The sequence below is a fragment of the Chiloscyllium plagiosum genome, chromosome 16, assembly GCF_004010195.1.
Source record: "Chiloscyllium plagiosum isolate BGI_BamShark_2017 chromosome 16, ASM401019v2, whole genome shotgun sequence".
Classification (NCBI taxonomy): Eukaryota; Metazoa; Chordata; class Chondrichthyes; order Orectolobiformes; family Hemiscylliidae; genus Chiloscyllium; species Chiloscyllium plagiosum.
In genome coordinates, this window is record NC_057725.1 from 61,135,366 (window position 1) to 61,154,082 (window position 18,717).

The following is an 18,717-nucleotide window of genomic DNA, read 5'->3' on the forward strand; positions in this document are numbered from 1 at the left end:
TCAATCTTCTTTGTTACTTCTTCAAAAAACTCAATCAAGTTTGTGAGACATGATTTCCCACGGACAAAGCCATGTTGACTATCCCTAATCAGTCCTTGCCTTTCCAAATACATGTACATCCTGTCCCTCAGGATTCCCTCCAAAAACACCACCGATGTCAGGCTCACTGGTCTATAGTTCCCTGGCTTGTCCTTACCACCCTTCTTAAACAGTGGCACCACGTTTGCTAACCGCCAGTCTTCCGGCACCTCACCTGGCTATCGTTGATACAAATACCTCGGCAAGGTAGCACTTCGACCACTGACAGGGAATGCAGGTCAGGTAGCGAGTCTTGTGCCTGTTGTGAACAGCTGTAAATAAATCAATGTAAAACCAATCCAAGTATTAGGAAAAGAGCCCAAGTGATCCCATAGACCATTAATATAGCCTCCCATGCAGCCATTCTTGGCAATGGCCAACTTTGAGTATAAGTTGGCTACACTGAAGTTGGGCTTCCAATGTGGCCCTCATTAGCAGTGAACGACTCAGTGCTTGTAGTTAATGGCATTAGATAGGCCATTGTAACCCATGTGCATGTTACACCCTCAGAAATTGTGCATGCTCCTGGGAAACTTTTAATTTGGCATATTTCTTAGATATTCTTGAGACTTGAATGCAACATTGTAAACTCCAGGAGACTGAACTGAATGATATGACTAATCACAGCTAGTTACTATTAACTTTCTCAAATGTGAAATGTAGCTTAGGCTCAGCTAATAACAAATCTATGTTACTAATCTTGAAGAACTTTCACACCTCCTCCTCTTCAGTTGTCTGAGGGAGGGAAAAGAAAACTGCTAGGAATGTGTTTGAGTTAATGAGGCTTGATGTTTCTTTAAGATATTAATGGAGCTCTGTGATATTGACTATTATATCTACGTTGACTTGGCTAACCAATCAGTTCTACCCTACTGTTCTTTTCCCTGAGCTTTCCTTTAGAAATTTGCACAGATTTGTTTATTAATCTGTGATGTATAAATCTCTAAACAATGGCGATTTCCAAATTATTTGCACAATTGAAAAGGCAGGTGTTGTAAATACCCTTCTTTCTCTGTGTGGTTGGTGTGTGTTGGAGCTGATCTGATTACCTCACATGCACATGCTCCTATGATAACCTTTCATCCCCTTAGGAATCACGAATCTACCTACCTCTGCCTTAAAAATATTCAAGGGCTCTGCTTCCGGCACTTTTTGGGAAAGAGAATTTCAAAGACTCACGATCCTTTGTGAGAAAAAATGTCTCCTTATCTCTGACCCAAATGGGCAAGCCCTTACTTTTAAACACTAGTTCCTGATTCTACAGTTTCCCACAACAGGAATGTATCTTTACATGTACCCTCCATATGTTTCATTAAAATCACCTCTTTCAGCTGTACACTCCAACAGAAGCAAGATTAGCTTATCCAATATTTCCTCATAAGACAACCTGCCCAGCCCAGATATTAGTCCAGTAAACCTTTGCTGAACTGCCTCTAACAGAAGTACATCTTTTCTTAAATAAGGTAAGCAATACTGTCAAACAATAGCTCAGATATGGTCTCTCAAATTCCCTTTATCCAAGTGAGCACAATTTCTGAGGGTGTAACATGCACATGGGTTACAATGGCCTATCTAATTCCATATATAAATTGTAAGAAGTTGATGCCCTTGCACTGATCCCTGTTGCACACCATTTGTTATATCTACCCAACCGGAAAATGACCCATTTAAGCCTAGCTAACAAAAAATAATCTTTTCTCCATGCTAATATGTTATCCCCTAAATCTTCAGCTGTTATTTTCCACAATAACCTTTAACGTAGCCCTTTTATCAACTGGCTTCTGGAAAGCTTAAGTGTGCATCAACTGGTTCCTCTTTATTTATAGCTCAAAAATCTCCAATGTGTTGGTTAAACGTAATTTTTCATTCACAAAACCATGAAGTAACCTGTGTCCTACTGTAATATCTTTAATACTAGCTCCTAATATCTGCCCTGTGACAGATGTTAAATTAACTGGCCTGTACATTCCTGCTTCCTGTCTCCCTCCACCTTTGGGGAAAGAAGTTACATTTGCTGTTTTACAGTCTGATAGAATCTTCACCGAATGCAGGAAAGTTTGAAGAATTAAAACCACTGCACCAAGTTTTTCATGAGCCAGTTTTTTTGACATCCTAAGATAAGTCCATCAGAACCTGGGGACTTGTCAGCTCACAGCTCAAACAGTTTGCTCAGCAGCACTTCCCTGGTGATTTTCTTGAGTTCCTCCCAGCTTTCTATTTCCTGATTAACACCTATTTCTGGGATTTCTTGTATTCTCCGTAATAACGACTAGTATAAAATACCTATTCAATTCATCCTTATTTTCCATTAATAACTTTCCACACCCACTTTCTATTGAATTAAAGCTCACTTTTAACTTTCATTTTTAAATATCTGTAGAAACTCTTAACTTTTTCACATTTGTATTTGATTTTCTCTCGTGCAGTACTGTAATGTTTCTCTCCTTATTAATCATTTAGTCATTCCGGTTTAAAAAAAAAAATTCTGTCCAATCTGCTCTCCTGCCATCCTTCTTTGCACAATTATGTGCGTTTTCTTTAAGTTTGAAACCAACTTTTTATGGTGGATTCTCTCCTTGGAACTTTTCTTTCTTGTTGCAGTGTACCTACTCTGTACATATTGAAATACCCCCCTTAAATATCCACCACTGCATCTCTCTTAACCTATTCCTAACTTAATTTGCCACTTCACTTTAGCTGGCTGTGCTTTCATGACCTCACAATCACCTTTGTTTAAGTTTCAAATGCTAGGCTTGGGATCCATCTTCTCTCCCGCAAAATATAATGATTTTACACGTTTGCTGACAACAAGAGGCATCTTCACTGCAAAGTCATCAAATCTCTTTGCACAATGCCAGGTCTAGTATAGACTGCTGTCTTGAATCGTTCCAGAAAGTGCTGTTCTAAGAAACTGTCCCAAAAACATCCTATGAACTCCTTGTCTAGGTTACTTATTCCCGTCTAACTTTTCCAGTCTTCAAGTAGATTAAAATCCCCTATGATTATCTCTGTGCCTCTCTGATAAACTCCAATTGCCTCTTCCTTTAACACTTCAACCTCCCATCCTTAAGGAGGTCTGTAAACCACTTCTCAAGAAGTCCCTGATTGCCTTTGGCATTTTTATCTTTAAGAAGCTGCCTATACATCCTGATTTCTTGAACTGATGTTATCCTAACACCATGGTTGATTTTTAGTTTCAGAGCAGTCTTCTGCAAGGAAAGATGGCAAAGAGGGAGAGCTGCCATATTCAGGTAAGTATTTAAAGATGTCAATTGAGAGGACATGAGAGTGAGTGAATGGGAGATTGAGCTGAGGTGGTAGGTGGCTCATTGAGGATTGGGAGTATGATTGTGTGTGGGGGGTGGGGGGGGGCGGTGCTTAGTGGAATCCCTAAGTTACACTAAAGAGTGTAATGATTTTAGGTCGGTATTTGGATGTGTAATACCTATCTAGTTCAAATCTCTGACCAGTTTACTGCCTGTGTTTACTGACTGATACCTACCTACGCTTTACTGGGTGTAGAGCACACCCTCTAATACTTATATATATGTATATGATGTGAGTTTGGAGGCTAAATATTCTCTTGATTTCCAGCAGACAATGAGACCTTGCCTGAAGTTGTTGATACTCCCCCTGATCTGAAGTGGGACGATCCATACTATGATATTGCAAGACGCCAAATTGTGGAAGTAGCAGGTAAGTGGCATAAAATGGTCTGTAATTACTATTGTTCAGAATACAATTATGGAGTTGGATGAGGAGGAAAAATCCAACTGGAACCCTTCTGATGCAACTCCTTGTGCTTGCCAGGTTTTGTAGTATCTCAATGAAGGAGTGTTCTTTCCTGTGAGCAGCTTCCCCTTTTGTTTCTGCCATGAGAAAGGGATTCTTAAAATTACCTCAACTTTTTTAAATTTAAGATTACATCGATTATATGCCTGAGAAACAGGTCATTCAGGCAAACCAGGTGCGCAATTGTTTGGATTCTGCCCGAGTCTCCTCCCAATTTTCCTGGTCTAAACCTGCCATCATAACCCTTCTCCCTCAAATGCTCTCTATCTTCCCCATATGTGTTTCTGTCCTAATTTCTTCAACTACTCCTCGTGGTAGCAGTGTCCATATTTTCAACACTCGTGAGTAAAGATAAATTCCCTATTTGATTTCATCCTGATTATCTTATGGTCTTTAGGTATGCCCACCTCTCCACGTCCCACACACACAAACTCCCCCATGTGTTATCTCTGTATCTGCTGTCTTTTATTTCGTATCTTTGTCAGAGTTTAGACAAATCTCTCTCTATTCTGGTGTTCCGATTTGTCCCTCGGTTTGCCCAGGGCTGGGGATGCAGAAATTGTGCTGCTTTACCTTGTGAGGTGTTGGATGCGAATAGAAGCCATTGTCATGTTTGGGTCCCTTAACTAAACTGTGGTTGTTTCCATGTGTTCTTCTCTCCTAGAATAATGTGAATCTTGAACGGATTTGGAACAGACTAAGTTTGTTAGGCTGTGATGTGTTACTTTCATTTAGTGCCCTGACCTCTATGATGGGTGGATATAATATCATTCACAGTATAAGTAGAGAGTCCCAGCTACACCTGCTAGATGTGGGTGTCTTGCTGAATATACACAATGTTACGGCTGCCATTGTCAGCCCTATTTGGAATGCAGTAAAAACTTTCTGGATTTAATTGGAATGTTACCACTAAGTGAAAGGCTATCTCTACATGGTTGAAATCCATGCTGCTAGAGTTTCTGTTTGTCTGATGTCTTGTGCACACTGTCTTCCATAGGGACACATGCACTTTTCACCATGTAGTAAGGCTCAGTTTGATGTGGTTTTGTATGTTGCACAAATGACAGTTCTACCTGACGTTGCAGCACCAGAGCCACTAGGTACAATATGCTTTGTACTTCTCAAAATTCTGGGAGCATTGTTCCTTGCATTATAAGTGTTGTGGAACTGATCAGTAAGCTGTTTAATTGTATGTTTCTAATTGGCACCCCACGTTCGATTTGGATTGGAATTTCCTCTTCAGTTTGATGTGTGTGAAGGGGAAGAAACTATTTTCAAATATTTAGAAAGGATTGCATAGAAAGTACAGGTCACAGGCGAGGCCATTTGACCCAATTGGTCTGTACCATTGTTTATGTTGTACAGGACTCTCCTCCCACCTAACTTGATTTAACCATCCATCTTGTGTTGCTTTCTTTCTCACGCTTCGCTTGCTTTCCCTGTAAATAATACTGCAGCTACTACATATGATATAGCCATTCACATATTTGCTGATGCTTTGAGGTTTTTTTTACCCCTTCCTTCATAGTGAGACAATTTTATTTGGTTCCTGAGCACTGTTTCCCACAAACAAGCCTTGGATTTTGGATGTGATGAACTCTGTAACAGTGTGGGGTTAGAAGAGCACCATCAGGAGATGGTGAGGAGGGATCACACATTTGGTTGTGTCCAAATACTGTTCTTCATTCTGAGACCTTTGTAGATGAACCAAGGCTACAGGAAACCCTCATGACAATACTCAAACCAGATTTAAAAAGAAAAATTATTGATTGGTATCCACAATGTTTAGTTTGCAAATGTGATTATTCAAGGTTTATTTTTCAGTGAAAGGCTCTGACTGGTTCACTGGAGAGAACGCTGGTTTGTGTGAAATGAACTGACCCAGCCTGTCTATTCCTACAGGGGATGATAACTTTGGCAGGAAGGTGATAGTGGTCAGTGCCTGTCGGATGCCTCCCAGTCACCAGTTGGACCATACCCAACTGCTTAAGTGAGTTTGCCACAAGAAACGTGTTTTTTTTTTTGTCTCGTAAAGTGCCACACCCTAAACACCCAGAATAAATGAATCTTTGAATGCAACTTGACTTAGAGGACATGGGACAGTTTGATAACTGGGGATCTTAAGTTATCATGGAAAATCCAACAGAGGTAGAATTTTTGTTTTGTCTAGTATTAACACCATATCCTCTTGAGCCTGGATATAATGTTGAATTTGTACACCAACGAGTTATTTTGAGAGGGGATTAAGGGAATTAATGGAATAGCAAATAGAATTTTCAGGAGGCTATAATCAACGAATAATGAGACTCTTTGCTGGAAAATCTTCAAAACAGAGCGCTTTCTATCATTCCCACCCCATTCCTGAACTGGCCAAGATCAATCAGCAAGTGGAGTTAGAGGGACTGTCTCTTGGCCAAACACCACACACTTCTTGGGTCCCCTTGTGGAACGTTGCTGCTTGACAGCCTATGATTCTTAACCCCCACCCAGAGGTCAACAGAGTAGCCAGTTTAATGGGGCAAGAGAGTCAGCAGTGCTATGAAATTGATTAATCTTAATCTGGAACTTGTGGCTACCAGTTGGAGTAGATATGACGGTGTGGAGCTTCCTAGCAATTTACTGCTTTGGGTAATCAGCGACTTTGCGATATTGAGCTGGATCTTAGTCAGCAGCTGGTTTCCCGCAAAGCCTAACCTCCTGATTCCTTTCTCATTGTTGAACTGTTTTGTGGCACACAGTTGGAATTCTTTCTGGAGTGATAAGCTTTGCTATCAGGAGGTGGCTGATGTGAAAGGAGTCAAAAGCCCCAAAATACTACTGTCCAGGTTGGCTCAGCATTCTCCATTCTCAAAGCTTAGCTTCTGCCAGCATTTTCTGCAGTTGTTAATTGACTCGCTCTAAAGATTAACTCAGTTATGCTGATGAGCTCCTTGATCCTCAACATTGTCTCATCGTAACCACAATCATTTTCAGTTGTCATTATTTAGGAACTAGAGTGGGACAAGTTTCTCTTTGAACTGAGTTCTGTTTTTGTTGAAGTGTTGATAATACTGTGGGTCTAGAAGGTTGTGGCAGACTGTTCATTTTGGGTGCACAGTGTGCACTAAGTACTCCCAGTACAGATAAAACACCTAAATGTTTCTATTAGAACCCTGACAATGTGTCTCAACTATCTTCAAGCGTGTAGAAGGCCTAAACCTGCCACTCTGCACACCAGCCATCCAGGAGTCCTTCTTATTATGCTGTGCCACTTGGAGCTAACCTACCCAAACCCACTTAGGGCCTTACATCTTGTCAGGAAATGAGCACTCTCTTTCTCGGTCTGGGGTGTATTTCAATCATGACTGTGACCAACCTGTCTTTAAAGACAGATATTGAATGAACACTTTGTATCTCTCTTCATAGTGGATGCAAATTACATGTTGGTAATAGAGGGTAACCATGGAGATAAAAAGTAAAAAAAAACTTAAGTAAATAATAACAGCAGAGAAAATTTATTGGGAAATGAAAGAAACTAAGGTCTGACAAATCCCTAGGACCATAGTCTACACTCTATGGTTTTAAAAAAAAAAAAACTGCTGAGATAGTGAGTGCACTGGCTATGATTGTCCGTAATTCCCTATTTTCCTGAACTGTCCCAAAAGACTGAAAATGACAAAATGTAACCCTGGTACCCGAGAAAGGAAAGAGAGTGAAAATCGGCCACCTCAGTTAGCCTGAGATCAATCATCGGTTAAGTGCTGAAATATTTTAAAGAAGAAGAACAAAGAAAATTTACAGCCCAGGGTCAGGCCGTTCAGTCCTCCAAGCCTGAGCTGATCCAAATCCACAAACCTGTCGCCCAATTTCTAAGCATCTTTACTCTCTGCTCCCCACCTACTCATGCATTTGTCCAGATGCACCTTAAATGAATCTACAGTCCCTGCCTCTACTACCTCTGCTGGCAACGTGTTCCAGGCATCTACCACCCTGTGTGTAAAGTACCTTCCACGTGTGTCCCCCTTAAACTTTTCACCTCTCACCTTGAAAGCGTGACCTCTTGTTATTGAATCCTTCACCCTGGGAAAAAGCTTATCTCTATCTGCCCTCTCTATACCCTTCATGATTTTATAGACCTCAATCAGGTTCCCCCCTCAATCTCCTTTTCTCTAACGAAAACAAATCTAACCTACTCAACCTCTCTTCATAGCTAGCACCTTCCATAGCAGGCAACATCCTCGTAAACCTTCTCTGCACCCTCTCCAACGCATCCACATCCTTTTGGTAATGTAGCGACCAGAACTGTACACAGTATTCTAAATGCGGCTGTTTTGGTAAAGAAGTCTGAACAGAGCACTTAGAGAAGAATAGTATAATCAGAAAAGCTAGCATTTTTGAAAAGTATATCAGAATTTCTTTGGTGGAATTAGTAGGATAGATGAAGGGGAACGAGTAGCTGTAATTCACTTGGATTAATAAAGTCCATTAGATAAGGTGCCTTACAAAAGAATAATAGAGTCATAGAGATGTACAGCATGGAAACAGACCCTTAATATGCAAGATAAGGCCTCATGGAGTTGAGGGTAATATACATGGATACAGAATTATATTCAGGATAATGGACAGGGAGCAAAGGGCTTGTATAAACAGGTTATTATCAAGTTGGCAGACAATGACTTCAGTGTTGCAGGTATCAATGGTGAGACCTCAGCTATTTTCAATCTGACTTGGACAAGGAGGCCGAGAGTAATATATCTAAGTTTGATTATGATGCAAAGCAAGATGAAAACCTTAGCTGTGAGGAGGACACACAGAGGCTGGAGAGGTAAAAACAGGTTAAGTTAGTGGGCAGCAAGGTTCCAGAGGGAGTATAACATGAGGACTGTGAAATTATTCACTTTGGTAGTAAGAATAGAAAAGCAGGATGTCCTGGACAAGGCATGAAATGTGCAAGTGTTGATGTTCAGACAGACTTTGGTGTACTTATACAATGGTAACATGTAGGTACACCAAGTAATAGAAACGCAAGTGGCGTGTTGACAGTCAGTGCAATAATGAGGAGGCTTTGCTACATTTATACAGAGACCTGCAGAGACTACATCTAGAGTACTGTCTGAGGTTTGATTTCTGTGTCTAAGGAAGAATATATTTGTAATGGACAAAGTGCAGTGACGGTTTACTAGATTATGCCTGGTATAAAAGGGTTGTCCTATGATAAGAGACTGAATAAATTGGGTCTGCACTGTAACGTTTAGAAGAATGAGAGGTTGGCACATGCGTGATCCTGAAAGTATTTGATATTGCTTCCTGTAGCTGGGAGATTTCCAGCAGAGGGGCACAGTCTCAGAATAAGGAGACTATCATTTGGCACCGGTATGAGGAGAATTTTCATCACTCCAAAGAGTGCAAATCATTGGAATTCTCTATCCCTGAGGGTTGTGAACGCACCATCATTGAGTATTTTCAAGGCTGCGATAAACTGATTGTCCTTTCAGGGGATGGAGATGTGGAGGTGAATGGAAAGTGTAAATGGCAGAAAATATTTGTATCAAATGATGGATAGCCACGTTGTCTATTCCTGCTCCTTTCTTTATCGTCTTTTCTTAAGGTGTTGGATTTTAGTTTTGTTTGAATCTTTGATCATATTTTGTAATTAATGAATATCAATTCATCAGTGGAGTTTGGGGCTTGCAGTATTGAATCTGTTTCTATCTCCTCAACATTAGATACCTGAAGCACACGCTGGACAAGTATGTAGAGAGTGACTACTCAGTTGTGTACTTCCACTATGGACTCAACAGTCAGAATAAACCTTCGTTTGCTTGGTTACTGGAAGCCTACAAGGAATTTGACAGAAAGTAAGTATATTTGTACCTTAGATAGGCTTTTCAACATTTCAATTAAATGAGCTTGGATCTCCCATTCTGTTCAGTGCATTTTGCTGCATTGTACTCATACAAGAGAGAATGCATGTGTCCAGTCTGGAGGAGTGCTTAGATCTGGTAAGTGGATTCTTCCAGGTCGTCTGTTGATTTGATAAAATGAATGTGTTTCTCCTGCTGGTGGTTCGGGGTGGGGTTGGGGGAAATGATACAAGCCAAGTCCGAGAATGTAAGTCAGATTGGAGAAAATTGTACAACAAACCTGGTCAAAGCACCTGATGTTCCTGATATTCTGTGCCAGCTCCTGTTACTTGATACAATATGGTGTGAAAGCTGAAGCAGTTCAGTGACCGCTGCATTATTGTCCTTCATATCAAAGCAGGTTCAGTTAATCCAGGTAACCAAGGCAGCCAATTGTGTTGGGAAAAAGGTACCTTTTAATGAATGATGCTGAGGCCTTCTCTGTTCTTCAGAGCAGGCCTGATTTTAGCATTTCAAGCTGCAGGCAACAACACTGACATTGCAGCTGTCCATCACTGATGTATTTAAACGTTAGGGTGTGTGCTCAAACCCTGAGCTGGTACTTGAATTCACACCTTTTTGACAGAATTAAGATTAGATTCCCTACTGTGTGGAAACAGGCCCTTCGGCCCAACAAGTCCACACCGGAGAGTAACCCATTTCCGTCTGATGGATTCCCCTAACACTGGGCAACGTGGCACGGCCAGTTCACCTGACCTGCACATCTTTGGACTGTGGGAGGAAACCGGAGCACCCAGAGGACACCCACGCAGACACGGGGAGGGTGTGCAAACTCCAGGCAGACAGACAGACACACCCGATGCTGGAATCGAACTTGGGTCCCTGGCGCTGGGAGGCAGCAGTGCTAACCACTGAGCCACCATGCCACCCAATGATGCCACTATGCCAGGGCTAAAGCTTTTAGTAATTCTGCCCTTGCTGTGTGCCAGAATGACCTGTATTGGAGGCTACATTAGATTCAGTTCCTTGGTTGTTCAGCTATTCTGTATAGAATGCTGTGATTGATCTTGTTCTTTGGGTTAGAAAACGTGTTAGGATTCCTGCTCCCAGCTGCTGAGCAACTATTTATGAGTGGGTTAAGCTGAGTTGAGATGTGATAGCACTAGCTTGATCCTGGATATGAAGGAACTGTTTCATTACGAGGTGCTTCCTGAAAAGGTGATTGAAGCTGAGTCCTTGAACATCTTCAAGGCAAAGGTAAGGCGATTCTTGCTGAGGAAGAACCAAAAGGTTATCAGGGGTAGGCAGGAATGTGGATTTGAGGTTGCAAACAGATCAGCCATGATATTATTAAAAGAGCAGATTCGAACAGCTGAATGGCCTACCTGCTCCTAATCCGCACGTTCCTATGTGCTTTCGCATGTGATGGATTTTAATTAAGGGTAGCCAAGTGCGTGAAGCTTGTCCCAAAAGAGTTGCAGGCAGTGGTTCATCAAGTGAGCCATATTTAAACAGCTTCACTCTGGGTGGGCCGTGTCTTCTCCTCTTCATCAGCAATCAAGGAAACAAAACTCAGTCAATACCATAACGATTTTTAACCGTCACTCCCCAGCGATGGAGGAACCCAGCGTGATTGAACTGTCAAAGCTATGAATTTTCCCTGTAAAATTAATCCCGTGAAAAGAGTGCATTGTATTCAGAAACCTGGATTATTTTCATCCACACAGATACAAGAAGAACATCAAGGCTCTGTACATCGTCCACCCTACCAGGTTCATCAAAGCACTCTTGGTTGTCTTTAAACCAATAATCAGGTTGGTCCATGCTAGTTCATTCTGAATTTAAAAAAACAGTTACAAATTCATTACTTGCATCTTAAAAATTGCTGTTAATAATTTACTTTTCTGTCACAGTTTTCTCTTAGACAGGTTAGCATTGTCCTAGCTAATCTCAGTCAGGCCAGCAGTGCAATACTCTGTGGTTGGCATGTTTCTAATGCTGATTGTTACCCACTGATGACTGCTGAGACATAATATTAGGGTTGAAGTTGACTGTAACAATTTCGTAGTTGAGTGTTTGGTGCTGGAAAAGCACAGCCGGTCAGGCAGTATCTGAGGAGCAGGAGAATCAATGTTTCAGGCATAAACTCTTCATTGGAAAGGGCTTATGCCCGAAACATCGACTGTCCTGCTCCTCGGATGCTGCCTGACCGGCTGTGCTTTTCCAGCACCACACTCTTGACTCTGATCTCCAGCATCTGCAATCCTCACTTTCTCCCTGTAATGATTTCATGATGTATAGCCCATCTCCATGACAACATGCACATAGACATGGAGCTTACATGCTCTTAATCCTCACTCACAATGACTTGTTAAATTCCGTAGTCCTTTAGGCTAGCAAAACGTTCCAAGGCGTGTCAGAGGAGTCCTGTTCAGGCCATTTGATGAAGACAGTTTTTAAGGACCCTCTTGTGGGGGGGGGGGAACTAGGAAAATGAGGCTTCGGGAGGAAATGGAAGAGGTTAGGACTTCCAAAGCTGAAGAAACATCCACCAATGGGATGTACAAGAGGCAAGAATTGCTGGAGTCCAGATATTTTGGAAGATTGCACGGAAGGAAGAGGTTCCAGGGAACGTTTTGGCTGAGCTTATGTTTATGTACAGAGGAACCTCGATTATCCGAAGGACACAGGTGGGGAGTATTTTGTTCGGTTAATCGAATTCCGGATATTCGAATGCAAGGCATGGGGAACTTGCGATCTTGCTGGATATTCCGATGTTCGGACAATCGAATTCTGGATAATCGAGGTTCCTCTGCAGAAGGGGCGAGGTCAGTCAGGAATGCCCACACTTCATTGCAGCTTGCAAAATTGCACGTGCAGTCTCTCTATGTTCCCCCTAATGCACACACAATTGCTCATTTGCTTGCTCAATCACATAGTCATACAGATATACAGCACGGAAACAGACTCTTCGGTCCAACTCATCTATGCTGACCAGATATCCTAACCTAATCCAGTCCCATTTGCCACCACTAGGCCCATAGCCCTCTAACCCTTCCTATTCATATACCCATACAGGTGCCTTTTAAATGTTGCAATTGTACCAACCTTCACCACTTCCTCTGGGTGAAAAGGTTGCTCCTTAGGTCCCTATTATATCTTTCCCCTCTCACCCTAAACCATGCCCTCTAGTTCTGGACCCAGCCCAGGGCAAAGACCTTGTCTATTTATCCTATCTATGGTCCTCATGATTTTATAAATCTCCATAAGGTCACACCTCAGCCTCCGTCGCTCCAGGAAAAACAGCCCCAGCCTATTTAGCCTCTTCCTGTAGCTCAAATCCTCCAACCCTGGCAACATCCTTGTAAATCTTTTCTGAACACTTTCAAGTTTCACAACATCTTTCTGATAGGGAGGTCATCAGAACTGCACACAATATTCCAAAAGTGGCCGAATCAGTGTCATCTACAGCCGGAATGTGGCCTCGCAACGTCTATACTAAATAAAGGAAAGCATATCAAACGCCGCCTTCACTATCCTATTTACCTGCGACTCCACTTTCAAGGAGCTATGAACCTGCACTGCAAGGTCTGTTTGTTCAGCAGCATTCCCCAAGATATCATTAGGTGTATAAGTCCTGCTAAGATTTGTCTTTCCAAAATGCAGCACCTCGAATTTTATCAAAATTAAACTCCATCTGCCACACCTCGGCCCAATGGCCCATCTGACCAACCTTCTTCACTATACCTCCAGTTTTGGTGTCATCTGCAAACTTACTAACTGTACCTCTTATGTTCACATCCAAATAGTTTATATAAATGATGAAAAGCAGTGGACCCAGCACTGATCCTTGTGGCACTCCACTGGTCACAGGCCTCCAGTCTGAAAAACAACCCTCCACCACCACCCTCTGTCTTCTACCTTTGAGCCAGTTCTGTATCCAAATGGCTAGTTCTTCCTGTATTCCGTGAGATCTAACCTTTCTAATCAGTCTCCCATGGGGAACCTTGTCGAATGCCTTACTGAAGTCCATATAGATCACATCTACTGCTCTGCCCTTATCAATCCTCTTTGTTACTTCTTCAAAAAACTCAATCAAGTTTGTGAGACACGATTTCCCACGCACAAAGCCATGCTGATTATCCCTAATCAGTCTTTCCTTTCCAAATATGTGCAAACCTTGTCCTTCAGGATTCCCTCCAACAACATCCCCACCAGTGACGTCAGGCTCATCAGTCAATAGTTCCCCGGCTTTTCCTTATCACCTTTTAAATTGTGGAACCACATTTGCCACTTCCAATCTTCCAGCACCTCATCTGTGACTATCGATGATACAAATATCTCAGCAAGAGGCCCAGCAATCACTTCTCTAGCTTCCCACAGAGTTCTAGGGTACACCTGATCAGGTCCTGGGGATTTATTGACTTTTGTGTTTCAAGACATCCAGCACTTCCTCCTCTGTAATATGGACATTTTGCAAAATGCCACCATCTATTTGCCTCCATTCTGTACCTTCCATGTCCTTTTCCACAGTAAACACCGGTGCAAAATACTCATTTGGTATCTCCCCCATCTCCTGCGGCTCCACACAAAGGCCGGCTTGCTGATCTTTGAGGGGCCCTATTCTCTCCCTAATTACCCTTTTGTCCCTAATGTATTTGTAGAAACCCTTTGGATTCTCTTTAACCCTATTTGCCAGTGCTATCTCATGCCCCTTTTTTGCCCTCCTGATTTCCCTATTAAGTATACTCCTACTGCCTTCCAAGGATTCACTCGACCTATCCTGTCTATACCTTACATATGGCTTTCTTCTCTTTCTTAACCAAAACTTCAATTTCTTTAGTCATCCAGCTTTCCCTATACCTACCAGCCTTTCATTTCACCCTAACGGGAATATACTGTCTCTGGACTCTCATGATCTCATTTCTGAAGGCTTCCCATTTTCCAGCTGTCCCTTTACCTGCGAACATCTGCCCCCAGTCAGCTTTTAAAGTTCTTGGCTAATACCTTCAATATTGGCTTTCCTCCAATTTAGAACTTCAACTTTTAGATCTGATCTATCCTTTTCCATCACTATTTTAAATCTAATGGAATTATGGTCGCTGGCCCCAAAGTGCACCCCCACTGACACCTCAGTCACCTGCCCTGCCTTATTTCCCAGGAGTTTTGCACCTTCTCTAGCAGGTAGGTCTACATACTGAATCAGAAAATTCTTAATGAATTCCTCTCCATCTAAACCCTTGACACTATGGCAGTCCCAGTCTATGTTTGGAAACTTAAAATCCCCTACCATAACCACCCTATTATTCTTACAGAGAGCTGAGATCTCCTTACAAATTTGTTTCTCAATTTCCCTCTGACTACCATCCCTGAGCCATGTTTCTGTAATTGCTATGATATCCCAGTCCCATGTTCCTAACCATGTCCTGAGTTCATCTGCCTTCCCTGTTAGGCCCCTTGCATTGAAATAAATGCAGTTTAATTTATCAGTCCTACCTTGTCCCTGCCCTGACTGTTTGACTTGCTCCTTTTCCCAACTGTACCAGTCTCTTTCCTCACTATCTCCCTGGGTCCCACCCCCAACCCCCACCTTACTAGTTTAAATCCTCCCAAGCAGCTCTAACAAATCACCCTTCCAATTTAGATGCAATTCATCCTTCTTGTACAGGTCACTTCTACCCCAGAAAAGATTCCAATGATCCAGCACCAGTTCCTCAGCCATGCATTCATCTGCTCTATCCTCCTATTCATACCCTCACAAGCTCATAGCACTGGGAGTAATCCAGATATTACTACCCTCAAGGACCTCCTTTTTAAATTCCTGCCTAACTTTCTATGTTTTCCCTTCAGAATCTCATCCTTTTCCCTTCCTATGTCGTTAGTTCTAATGTGGACAATGACCTCCTTCTGGTCCCTCTTCCCCTTGGGAACATTCTGCCCCCTCTCTGAGACATCCTTGATCATGGCACCAGGGAAACAACACACTAGTCTGTTATTTTGCTGCTGGCCACAGAAACATCTGCCTGTGCCTCTCACTAGAGTGTCCCCTATCACAGTCGCTGTATGAAAATGCTCACTCTCGGCAGGCTGTCTCTCACGTGCAGTCCATTTGGGCTGTGCTGCACCCATTCTCACGAACAAACACCAACCCCTGGCTCACGTATACTCACAGGCCCATACACACTCACCACAGTCTTCTATTAGGAGGGGCCATTGGGCAAGTCATTGAATTTCTTGGCCAGTGTGACTGGGAGATATTGTGGGGCATTCGTCCAATGAACCTCTTAAGACTTTCATTCCTCTCCCCAGATTAAGTCGCTTAGGACTTGCTGAGTGAAACAAGTAATGAATAAGTAAGTTTGGTAAATGGCGCGGTAAACAACGCAGCATCCTCCCATGTATGTTCTCTTTCCATTCCTACTTTTCTTTGCTCCAGCATGAAGTTTGGGCGGAAAATCTTGTATGTGAATCATTTGGGGGAACTTGAGCAGTACCTAAAGTGCGAGCGAATGGTGATTCCACAGTGTGTGAAAAGGTATGTTCATTAAACCACATCCCTGAGAGAGAGGTGTTCATTTTTAATGTATCCAAGATTTGTACAGGACCCAGTTTGGCAGAGGGATTGTAATCATAGTGTTTCTTTTGAGGAAAGTTTCATCTTTGCGTACTTGTTATTTTGGAAAATGTATCAGATATTTTCAGTTGTACACAGGCTATTTTTGTGTGCAATTATAATGTGTGATGAGTGATAGGGAGGACCTATTTGGAGTAATTGCACAGAAGGAGGCTGAATCCTAAGAGTATACAAGTGCATGCTGCTATCACTGTTCAAACTGTTGCAAGGGGCACTAAGGATATGAAAGGTTCAAACGTCTGACCCTATCATAATTCAAACAGCCATGATGTCAGCCTGGAAACAGACCGTTGCTCAGTTGCTCAGATCAGCAATTGAGACTGAGCTCAGAAATGTGAGAGAGGGGGGCAAAAATGGATTAAGAGGTTTCCAATTTCCAGAATAAAAGGTAAAGGAATGGAGTTTACACACAGACATTTGTATATTCAGTCAGGTTTAGACTGGAAAATAAGGATGACAGCCTCAAATGAGAGACTAAATACAAAAGCCTTGTGTGTAAGTTGGTAACTACATCTTTCAGTCTTTTCAACTACAGCGGTTTGCACAGAAATAGCAGCATTCTTAATGCCCTGTTATCTACACTAACCTTCTCACTGAGATTGCAAAACTGATACTTCATTGTGGAGGGGTCTTGTTAATCTTCTTAAATGTTAGAAAGATGAAGCTATCCATTGCCTTTGTTTAAAATCTTTGAACCAGTCAGTTTGGCTCAGTTCAAACCCTTGCCTCTTAACCTGAAAATTGTTTACTCTTTGGATTCAGTGAACCAAAATGCCTCCTCCTGTGCCACAATCATTCTAAATAGGTCCTCCCTATCATTCAATCCCATTAGTGACTGTCATAAAAGTACTGTAAAAAAGTGCTGATCTTCAGAGAAGATATGAAATGCAGACTTTGATGGTCTGTGTAAGCAGAGTTGTAAAACTTCAGGGGAATCACTTGCAGAGCAGAGTTTTTTTGGAGTCCCTGCTGACTTATCCTTCAGCCAATGCCACCAGAAACATTATTTGCTGTTTGTGGCTCTTTGTTTACCAGTTGTTTGCATAATAAGTGACTCTACTTCAAGAGTTTTACCTAGCCCTGAAGCATTTTTAAAGTTCTTAGAACTTGGAATTGACGCCATGATTTTTGTTGCTTGATGGCAGGATTGTGTCTGATGATTCAATGTCCTCATTATCTTGATCTATTGGTTTTCTTTAGATTTGATGAGCGTATTCAGGCAGCACAGAGACTCAAGCCACAAGAACCTAAAAAGCAGTTACCTCATCAACAGTTTGGAATCCCTCTTCAAGAGTAAGTATTCTCATACGTTTTGATGTTGGCTTTGTTAATAAATAGGAGAAAGTGAGGAGCTGCAGATCAGAGTTGAGAAGTGTGGTGCTGGAAAAGCACAGCAGGTCAGGCAGCATCTGAGGAGCAGGAGAATTTAATGTTTTGGGCATAAGCCCTTCATCAGGAATGTTTGGGGAGTGGGGACTGGAGCAATGCGATAGGTAGATGAAGATGGGGGAGGTGATGATAGGTCAGTGGGGAAGGTGGAGCGGGTAGGTGGGAAGGAGGATGGACAAGTGGGACAGCTCTAGAGGGTGGCGCCAAGTTGAAGGGACTCCTCCCCCCACCTCATCCCAGATCCAACTCTCCAACTTGGCACCGCCCTCTTGACCTGTCCTACTTGTCAATCCTCCTTCCCACTTATCACCATCAACCCCACCTACATCTACCAATCACCTTCCCAGCTATCTTCCACCTCTATCCTCCTATTTATCTCTCAGCATTCCCCCTCCCCATTTCCGATGAAGAACTTACACCCGAAACATCCACCACTCTCCTGCTCCTCAGAGGCTGTGCTTGGCTGTTTTTTTCCCTTACCTCTTCTGGTGGCAATGATTCCTTCTGAAGTTGATATTTTGTAGGCAGCAGTAGGCCCTGGTACCTCCCCCATTCTTAATGAGTGCGGTCAGTTTAGATTGGCTGTGGGGCAGCAGTTTCAGTTCTCCTCAGTGTCCCACAAACCTGCCCCATATTCCTGGCAGCATCGCTGTGTGAAGTATTAAGCCAGATTGATACCTTCTGAGCATCCCCTTACCCTCCCTACAGTTTCGCAACGTACATATATATGCATTCAGAACCAGGAGTTGTTGTCGGGAGTTTGGAGAAACGGTAAAACAGAGCTGTGTGTCTGTGCCATATGTACTTAAAGGAAACATTTGAGTTTCTCTTTGGCTGCAGAAGTGTATTTCAGCCTGCATCTTCGCGAATGCCATAGTCACTCCTTGTAGCTGTGTGTGACAGTAGAGAAACAGTGGGATATACACCTCCATTATGTAGGAGCTCTGTTCGTATATTTAATGTTATATTTTGTTATGTTTG

General features: G+C 42.4%; 1 protein-coding gene across 4 annotated transcripts in view; it reads left to right on the top strand.

Annotated features, from left to right (window-relative positions):
* arhgap1 (Rho GTPase activating protein 1) overlaps positions 1 to 18,717 on the top strand; it is a 45,988-nt gene that overhangs the window by 15,689 nt on the left and 11,582 nt on the right. The window contains exons 3-9 of one of the 4 annotated variants that reach the window (XM_043706228.1): positions 3,273 to 3,329; positions 3,673 to 3,774; positions 5,773 to 5,860; positions 9,576 to 9,707; positions 11,441 to 11,527; positions 16,150 to 16,248; positions 17,548 to 17,640. In XM_043706228.1, the coding sequence (XP_043562163.1) occupies positions 3,273 to 3,329; positions 3,673 to 3,774; positions 5,773 to 5,860; positions 9,576 to 9,707; positions 11,441 to 11,527; positions 16,150 to 16,248; positions 17,548 to 17,640 (658 nt within the window). The remainder of the gene's footprint in view (positions 1 to 3,272; positions 3,330 to 3,672; positions 3,775 to 5,772; positions 5,861 to 9,575; positions 9,708 to 11,440; positions 11,528 to 16,149; positions 16,249 to 17,547; positions 17,641 to 18,717) is intronic. The other 3 variants (XM_043706229.1, XM_043706230.1, XM_043706231.1) reach the window with 3 other exon arrangements.